At 35.2% G+C, this 9,629-nt stretch overlaps 2 protein-coding genes across 2 annotated transcripts; one reads left to right on the plus strand and one right to left on the minus strand.

Annotated features, from left to right (window-relative positions):
- The first annotated feature begins 1,784 nt into the window (after positions 1 to 1,784).
- Positions 1,785 to 4,220, plus strand: LOC106118868 (pupal cuticle protein 20-like). Its single transcript, XM_013313627.1, has 4 exons — positions 1,785 to 1,875; positions 2,458 to 2,729; positions 3,122 to 3,367; positions 3,598 to 4,220. Exons 1-4 carry the CDS (start codon positions 1,861 to 1,863, stop codon positions 3,662 to 3,664), a joined length of 600 nt encoding a protein of 199 aa, XP_013169081.1. The 5' UTR covers positions 1,785 to 1,860; the 3' UTR covers positions 3,665 to 4,220.
- A 1,645-nt stretch (positions 4,221 to 5,865) lies between these two features.
- CPR7 (cuticular protein RR-1 motif 7) lies at positions 5,866 to 8,883 on the minus strand. Its single transcript, XM_013313659.1, has 4 exons — positions 8,790 to 8,883; positions 8,116 to 8,255; positions 7,013 to 7,258; positions 5,866 to 6,058 (listed from the first exon to the last, which is right to left on the minus strand). The coding sequence occupies exons 1-4, from the start codon at positions 8,790 to 8,792 to the stop codon at positions 6,019 to 6,021; spliced, it is 429 nt and encodes a 142-aa protein (XP_013169113.1). The 5' UTR covers positions 8,793 to 8,883; the 3' UTR covers positions 5,866 to 6,018.
- Positions 8,884 to 9,629: the final 746 nt, after the last annotated feature.

Raw genomic sequence — 9,629 nt, forward strand, 5'->3', positions numbered from 1 at the left:
TCTAAGTTAAGTTTTTTTGTCTTAGAATAAAACCTGTCAAATCCAAGTAAACTAAAAAAAGCTCCAAAAGATACTCACTAAAAGATAAACTCCAACTTATATACAAAGAAATGTTATAAATCTAAATAATATAAAATTTTTACGGTAAGCACAAGTAGGTACTAGGTACTTACGATTAACATTTGTTAAAAGGTCACTTAAAGTAATTCGGAGTGCATCCGCAAATTTCTAGATATTTTAAAACTTGTAAAAGTTGAAATTGTTATAACATTGGAAAAAACACAATTACTTCTGACCTCCATAAATTACCATTACAGCTTAAAAAATACAAAACAAATAAAAAAGTATACCAACATTTTAACATAGTAAGATGTTGTGCGCATTTATAAGCAAATATCAGCCAATTATTGCGACTATAAAATAATTTCAATAAACTTAAAATTGGAGTTGCTATATTCTAATGTTTTGTAAAGTTCAAATACATCTATAAACATTGCCAATTCATTGCTTTATTATAAAATATCTTTTGCCCGCGATTTCGTCTGTACAGAATTAAAAAAGAGTATCCCATATTTCAGTTTATGTAAAAAAAAATGGTCAGCGAATAAAGGCTTATCTTATCTTATCCCATATTTCATTTAAGACTATGGTCTATATATGCCAAATTTCATTAAGTTGTATCGAACTGTTGCAGAGTTCCCGAGTAAATATGAGTGGGTATATCACAAGGGATGTCCCTTAGGATACTTATGTTTTACATATTTACTGTGTACATATACATTTCCGTAATCACAATTGTCCGAGTCCATGATTTGATTATATACCAAAAAATTAGTAAACTTAACGCCTCATGGACCAAATTTAAAGAATTTATACCAATATTAGCTGTCGCCCGCGACTCCGTCCGCGTGTTTGTCTAAAAAATAAAAATAGTGGTGGACTACCCTTAACATTTAGGAGGATGAAAAATAGATGTTGGCCAATTCTCAGACCTACTCAATATGCTCACAAAATTTTATGAGAATCGGTGAAGCCGTTTCGGAGGAGTATGGGAACGAAAATTGTGACACGAGAATTTTATATATAAGATATAATATTCTAATGTACGACTCAAATTGTTACACAATTTATACTTATAAGAATACGCGTGACAAACGTAAATGTCTTAATGTGGCAGCAACGATGGGAATGCCTCAGAACCGTGCTAAATGGAAGGATGGAATGATTCAAATTACTGCAACTAGTTTATAATGACATATTTGGCATATTTAAATTCAATTGATGCTATAAATCTAAGAGGATTTCTGTTTTTGGTAAGAATAAATGCCTTCTACATATGTACATCAGCTATGTAAATAAGTATTAAGAGCGAGTTTATACAATAAAGTATTTATATCTTTACTAAGTTCTACAAGTTTTTAATGAAATGAAGATTCTAAATCACTAATATTAATCTCATCCTATTTTCAACCTATAATTATTCCATAGAGTAAATAGACTCGTTTTAAAATACAAACTATGAGGTATCTCTCAATTTTTGATTACACTTTTTCAGCGCTTCAAGCGTTGATTTATTTGAAAATGTTTATGTGATTAACAATAGAAAAAAGTGACCTAATTGTAGAAATCATTGTATGGGAAATAGTTGGTAATGTGAATGATTCAGAGCTTAAGGCGGAGATGGGTCGTGCATGGATAGGATCGCCGCATCGCCGCGCCGACCCGCGCAAGGTGAAGCAACTGCGAAAGGGCAAATCGGGCCAATATAAAACGGTGCACATCCTCGCTGAACTGTATTCCGCCATCGGCTGAACGAAGAGTAGCCCGACTTCGATCAATATTACGAGTAAAACATTAATTATGTCGCCTGCTCTGGTAAGATCGAAAATAATTCGTCCAATATATTTTTTAATTTAGTTAACAAAAATCCCCATTAATTTCCTTCTTTTTAATATAAGAAGATAATGAAAATAGTTCACTAACATACTTTTTGACTACTTCAATACGACTTATGCCAAAAACTCTACTATTGTTTTTTTACGATCAAATCAACTAATTAAACTTTAACTGATATGAGTTTTATCCTCCTAACTATGGAGATATCGCTTCTTATGTAACATAGGATTAACTAGACAGTTTTTTGCATGACGTAGAAAATCTATTATGCACTTGATACTGCTATGGCATAAAAAGTATGTAATTTTTCATTTTAAGTTGAATACATAAACTCCATAATTGCAATTTATGCTCAATCCTTCCTAATTGAAACGAAATGGCACGGCACGGGCCGTATTGTAAGTTCTTCAGAAAAACCTACCTCAATGTCTCCGAATGGCAACCTCGACATAAGTTTAGGGAGCGATTAACATTCAGATTCAAGGGCATTTTCAAAGAGCGAATGTTCCATCTACAATAAACATCCATAGGTCTGTTGTCTATTTTTTTTTTCAATTTCAGTTTGTAATGCTATCGGCTCTGGTGGTAGCGACATCTTGCGGGCGACTGGAGCCGCAGTACCTGCCGCCTCGTCCCGGCGGCGGCGGCGGTGGTGGTGTGTTCGGCGGTGGAGCAGGCAGCGGTGGCGGGTCGGGCATCGGGATATTCGGAGGCTCGGGCGGAGGATCCGGTGGGTCTGGCAACAACCCTAGCTACGGCGGCAACGGTGGAGCTAATATACCTATCCTGAGATACGAAAACGAGAACAATGGCGATGGAACTTACCGCTTCAGGTATGTACTTGGTGGAGATTTGAGTCACGATTTATTTATCGCATCCGTGTAATTAGCATTTCATATACAATATTTCAATCGAATTTCCATTAAGATCATTTTGTAACCTTCTTCGTCTTCATTTTGTAATGTTCTTCAAATCGTGAGTCTGTCGAATGATATCGATCTAAAGATAAAAAGTATATTACTAACATAATCATTGCTGAAGAATATTTGTGGGCTTTTCTTGGGATATGTGATTACATATCATTCATCAGATCATTTTGTTACCTTTTGTTTGGATTTCATCATAAGGTTAGTGCGGTACAAACATATTTTGCAAAAATTATTTCCATCATAATTATTACAATAAACAACCAGATTTTTTTTATTGTGAACATGTTCAATTTTAGCTATGAGACTGGCAATGGTATACAAGCGCAAGAGAGCGGTGCTCCCCGAGCTCAGGGCCCCGAAGGACCCGCAGTGACTGCCGAGGGCGGGTTCTCTTACCGCGCGCCCGACGGCCAGCAGATTTCCCTCTCTTACACCGCCGACGAGAACGGCTTCCACCCCGTCGGCGCACACCTCCCCACCCCACCACCTATTCCTGAAGAAATCCTTCGCTCTATAGAATTCAACAGACGCAACCCATCCTCGTAAGTCAAATTAAAAATATCAGATCAAAAGTTATACAAAACCTCGCTTTCGGCACAAGCGATTTGAATCTATCCTCTTTTACATAGTCTACAGAAGTGATGGACATAATATTTTCTGTTTTGTTAGAAGATAGTAAAAGATTCAAATAGCCTGTTTTGGACTATATCTTCTATTATTAGTTAATTTACTATAGACAATCTTTCAAATTCTTAAAATTCCTATTTTGCAGTGAAGGTGCGTACAACCCAGGCGCCGGCTCGGGAGGCAACGGAGGCTCCAACGGCTACCACTACTGATCTCATTCCTAGACCCCGAACCGCATTCGGCCGACGAATCGCATGCAAACACGTACCTATTTATACCTAGTAGACCTATGCGCCCCCGTCCTTTCTTGATCCTTGCTCCTGTGTTTTATATCCCCGCTGGATATATCTCCGCACCTTAATACCCTTTTTTATTTCTGTTACAATATCCCCCATACGGTTTTATTTCTATTTTTATTTTTACTTATCGCCTAATTCTTTTATCTCTTTCTTTATTAGATAAGTTTGTAGATTTAATATGCGATTCAAACGCCTCTCATTTGATCATACTCATCACTATGCTAATGCCTCGAAATATAATAAGTTAAGAGCTTAAGTACTACAGTTAGTTTAAAACGTAGTAGAAGCTATACTTGTAAGCTTGCCTAGTAGTATGAAGCTTTGTTAGTGGTACGACGTGTTAAAGCGCATATCGACCGCACTAACCTTGGGACTGTGATACCACGTTGTAATCGAGCACGATGTTATGTATAAGTTCATCATAATGTAAATAAGCAATATAAATAAAGGTTTTATTCCCATTTAATGATTTTATTATGATCCTGACTTTTTAATAGCAAAAATTAAAAGAAAAATCTTAAAATAAAACATCCTTGTGTACAAACTACTCTTCAAGATGATTCAAACGTGTCCAAACTAGTTGAAGTTGTGCCATTTATTAGCAAAATTCCAACGATCATCTTCCAGCTTCATCATCAGACCAGCACCTTGTCATCATAATATTTCATTGAAACGCGATTTACGCAGGTGTGCAAAGTTTGAATTCAATCAGTAACCGAGAAGTAAATCATAATTTGAAAGATTTGATAACAAACATTGGGCCAGGAGAAACTAAATAAAAGCTTGTAAAAACAGCTTATCTTGTTATTGCTCATCAGTATCCTCAAAAATGTTTAATTTACGAACTTATTTAGAGGATGCTAACATAGCTATTAGTAAAGGGAAAACAGAGTACTGAAAACAGAGTAACCAAAGGGTCATCTAGATATTTAATGTCATGAAATCTAGACGAGTCTGTGCATTCATGTTAGTCAAATAAATAATTATTTTACAGAGTACTATAATGGATCCAGTAATGTCTTGTTAATTACAATGGATTGTCAATTGTCTGAGGCTCCAGGTCATATATCCTAAACTTTTAATCTCGTAATCCCCTTTTAAAATTCAAAACCCTCTGCTAATAAATTTCTTCTTTGACTGTTCAACTCGCGATTTCAAACTGTTATCTACGACTTCGCCGAGTCTTTTATGGACTCCCGGTAGTTCATCTGGAAAACCGATCCAGAACTATTTATAAGGTTCAGTGACAAATTGTCGTCATTTTTTTTTACGTTTTCTTGGAGAAATCTAATCCAACTCATAATAGGCAACATACCAATCATCAAAACAAACTTAATTTCAGAGTATAACGATAGATTTTTCTTCAACTAAATAGTAGGATTGAATTACAAGAAGATTTAATATTTCAGTACCATATCATATCATTTTGATAACACTACGAAGTGTCTATGGAAAGGATGTGCTTTCGCTTCTTTATTTTTCTTTATTTCGATCTTATTAAGGTCCGTTTATATTTAAAGAGAGTTTGTCATGCAAGAGAAACTGGTAACCATACAATTTTATAGTCGGCCAGCAACAACAACATCTGTTACACGAATGGGCCCACTCTCCCGGTGAAATTCCAAGACCACACAGAAGATAGCGTGAAGTGAAAGTAATTGCGCCTTTAAACTGACGAGTGTGGTCCTGGAGGTCTAATTTTAGCCCTCTTTCCCTTGCTACCTTTTTCTTATGTGGTAAGGAAGGTGACGAGGATGCATAGAAAGGGAAAATATTATCTTTCTGTGCATCATCTTTTCCATCGATTAAACATTGGCAAAGCATGTGTAATTGAGAACGTCTATGGGCAGCCGTGGCCCCGCTATTTCCACCTTTTAATATTAAAAAAAAAACAAACAATCAAATATTTCGTCTTCATTTTATAAGTACAGAAATGAAATAAGTTCAATGCTAAATAGCTATTGCTGCTATAAGCTTCCGATTATAAGTTCTATAATTATTAGTTTGACTAAATAATTAAAGTTATTTGCAAAATGGCCTTTTGACAACTATTGTTTAGTAATTTCATTTGTTTATTGATTCACATATAAATATAGGTAATGAAAACAACAAAATCGAGCGGATATTACCGAATCGTTTTATTAAAAAAGATAATTACAATATAATAATTGAATAGGGAAGTGCGTAAAGGGACTTTAATCTTTTTATCACAGTCCGTGCTATGAGGTACGTGCAATCTCGTTCAGGTTGTCACTTGTAGAGGGCGCCTAGTACCTGTAAGCGTTACGACCACCAGAGCCGTCGTCACTGGAATAAACAATTATACAGATAATAAAATGCAGCGACGATAAAATTTACCAATATTGTAGTGTAAATATCTTGAACGATTGGCAAGAATGGCAATTGACGGTACAAATGTTACTACATATTAGGCCAAACTTAATAACCTGACTTGAAGCTCACGAGTTGCCACCAACAAATGCGACAATGATTTTAAATCTTACATATAAATTTCTCGTGTCACAATTTTCGTTCCCATACTCCTCCGAAACGCCTTGACCGATTCTCATGAAATTTTGCGAGCATATTGAGTAGGTCTGAGAATCGGCCAACATCTATAATATTTTTAATCCCGCGCGGACGGAGTCGCGGGCGATAGCTAGTTTCATATAAAATTTATACTCGCTATTTCATAAAAAATTAAAAAGTTAGACTTATCTCAATTTATGTTGATAGATTCACAATGTGTTCTCACGCCGTAACAAACAATTCATACATTCCATTTACGTGCGAATAAAGGTTAAATAAATAAAGTACGAATCATTTTCTAACCTAATGTCCGGGTCAGTTTTTTATAATAGCTAGAATTGTCTAGCCAGCTAGCTAATAAAATAAAATGCAATGGTAATTACATTCTGAGAGCACGGGCAGAAATAGTCAAATTTGGGGCTATGACTATAGGAAAATTTCCATTTTTCTATTTTAGCTTTATCGTTCACAGGATATTAACAAGAAAGAGCAAAAACTAATCATAACGATATATTAATGCGTGGTAACTGAAGCACTACACTATGCAAACTATAATACATTAATAAAATTAAATATACTCTCACGACTTAACATAAAAAAGATTTTCTTGACCAAGTCTGGTTAAGTTATCCCACTGCTGTAATATGATTAAGATGTTTATCTTACATATCTTTGTATAGTCAACGAATTAATAATAGATGGTAAATAAGTGATTATCTAGCAAATACTTACGAAGACGGGTTCTGTCGGTTGAATTCAATGGAGCGTAGTATCGCTTCCGGGATCGGCGGTGGTGTGGGAAGGTGGGAACCGACTGGGTGGAAGCCGTTCTCATCAGCGGTGTACGTCAGCGAGATCTGCTGGCCGTCGATTGTACGGAAGGAGAACCCACCTTCCGCGGTCACCGCGGGACCCTCAGGGCCTGGAGCCCTGGGTGCACCGCTCTCGTGCGCCGATATACCGGTGGGTGTGTCGTAACTGGAAATATCAAACGAAGAATATGATCATTTTTTGTTTAACAGGTCAAAATTTAAACTCGATTTATTTGGTTTAAAATTAATTTTAAATGTAAGCAACTAACTATATAAAAGTCTATTTACATTATTATTTCTTGACATTCTTTTGTAATATATCGAAGCGCATAAAGCTTTATGGCCACCTGTTGGTCACCTTTTAGGACCAGTAGGGTCGACTTAGTGACATTCTATGAAATAAAGACCGTCGCCACACTAGGACCTACGCGAATTTTAATGATCATTGAGGAAAAATGATTGTCTGTTTATAAAATAAAAAGAAATTGAGATAAATTTCGTTGCAAAATTCAACAAGGTTAAACCAAGCGAATTTGTGCTTCCCCAATTTTATTAAGTTAATAAATATTAAAGTAATAAATGGACAGTATTATAACCAAATAGGTTAGTATTCCGTACCTCGAAAGGAAAAAACGGAACCTTTATAGGATTACTTTGTTGTCCTACCATCTGTCTGTTAAGACCCTTTTTCTCAGGAACGCGTAAATGTATCAAGCTGGAATTTATTACCAATCGATTTGCGTATAAACATTAGTTCAAATGAAACTGAGTGCGAGAAATATTAATACTAGTGTGTCAATACACTAACATTGAGTGTTGATGCCGAGATGCCCGCGTTGATTTATAAAATTAACCTTTCCTCTAATACCAAAGGTCCTTTAGGTCCCACAATGCAATAAGGAATGTGAACTTAGGTATGATATTTGTCGCTAACCTATACTATAAAGAAAACAAAGTCTCTAGTCAACCCACACTAAAGGAGTAGTTAGCCGAAAAAAGCTTTTAAAAAATAAAAAAACATACCTATAGTGATAACTGCCGTCTCCATTGTTGACATTTTCATAGTGGAAAGGTGTTCCGGAGCCGCCTTGGTAACCCTGCGTTAGATGTTCCAACCGTGCCGCGGACGCCACACCCAACACCAGTAAAGATACCAGAAACATCTATAACACACGGTTCTTTTTTAAAGCCAAACAAGAGATGTCAATGTCACAATAACTTCTGTAACTTATAGTAAGTATTCTAATCTGTTGTTAATAAAAATAGTTTAAGTATAAATATCGATCGAAATTATTCAAACTAATATAAAAATAAGTCTGTACATCTTGACAACTAAATGTAGAGTTGCTCTATTTTTAACAAAATTTGACAGTTAACTAATCACCATTGTTCGAATGATTTGTAAGTGTCACGCAACAATAGCTTATGGATAATCTGCTTAAATAAATTTAAAAGTAAAACTCATGAAAATAACATTATAGTTTAAAGGTGGTAACGCAGGGAGGTGAAACGTGAGTGGGCGGTAACTTTGCATTCAACTTGAAACTTATACTATTGTGCACAACCAATCTGCTACAAATCAGTTGATATTGTAAGAAATAATTGAATCATTAAATAGATTTGATTATCGTGATTGATTATTTTATTAGTGTGAGCAATTTGTTGATCTCTTATTATTAAGTCAAGGTCTGTCTTACCATTTCGTAATATAGGGTGTTGTCTGACTGTTACAGCTCGTCCGGACTCCGGCACTTGAATACAGTTCGTAAGGATGTTCACGGCTTATATCTGTCTAGATTGCCCTTTTGGCAGTTGCCTCACCTTGCGTGTATTATAGATCTATTCAGAAATGTGTGGTATAAACGAAAAATTAGACTCAATTACGACGAGAAGACAATATAATAACGCAATTTCAATATTTATCTAATTTACTTGATGTCAGTAATGGATATTATTGGTATAACTAGTGACGTGCGCCAGTTTTCCACGTGTATACTAGAATATATTTGGATGAAGACTAATCGCTTACAACCAAACATACGAAAATCCTATCTATTCATTTTCATATATTATTTCGAACGCTTTGTAAACTAGAGACAATAATGCTTCGGTTAATTTTTTTAATTTAAAATTACTAGAAATTGCTGAAGATTTTAATGCTAAGCTAATGCGAAGCGTAGATGTACAACAATGTATAATGAAACTCATATAATTTTATTGTAGTAGTTGAAAACGCCCGTATCTTATGTTTTGTGCATCAACATCGCAGGCTACAAGAGATGCCCCGCCGCGCTCCTCCCATTGCCGTACAAGGTGAGGACGTTGAATAACTCTCAGGTTATTACATATTTTTGAACACTGTTAGAAACAAATAGGTCATTCACTATCTGTATATCAATATCAAATCCAATTATTTATTTTTTTATAACCTAAAATTAAAAAAAAAACACAAAATAAAACTAATTAAGTTTGTTAATATTTAATAAAATAATAAAAATAGGGACACGTAAACGGTTTCTTTGGATGATTACACAATC

Source organism: Papilio xuthus, unplaced genomic scaffold, assembly GCF_000836235.2.
Source record: "Papilio xuthus unplaced genomic scaffold, Pxut_1.1 DF827542.1, whole genome shotgun sequence".
In the NCBI taxonomy this organism is placed as follows: Eukaryota; Metazoa; Arthropoda; class Insecta; order Lepidoptera; family Papilionidae; genus Papilio; species Papilio xuthus.

Bases quoted from the DNA above. Each gene is read 5' to 3' on its own strand.
- CPR7 (XM_013313659.1), bottom strand. The intron at 7,259-8,115 runs GTATGTTTTTTT...TGATATTTCCAG, and splicing joins GACGGCAGTTATCACTATAG to TTACGACACACCCACCGGTA. The intron at 6,059-7,012 runs GTAAGTATTTGC...TGTTTATTCCAG, and splicing joins AACCGACAGAACCCGTCTTC to TGACGACGGCTCTGGTGGTC.
- LOC106118868 (XM_013313627.1), top strand. The intron at 2,730-3,121 runs GTATGTACTTGG...GTTCAATTTTAG, and splicing joins GATGGAACTTACCGCTTCAG to CTATGAGACTGGCAATGGTA. The intron at 3,368-3,597 runs GTAAGTCAAATT...CCTATTTTGCAG, and splicing joins AACAGACGCAACCCATCCTC to TGAAGGTGCGTACAACCCAG.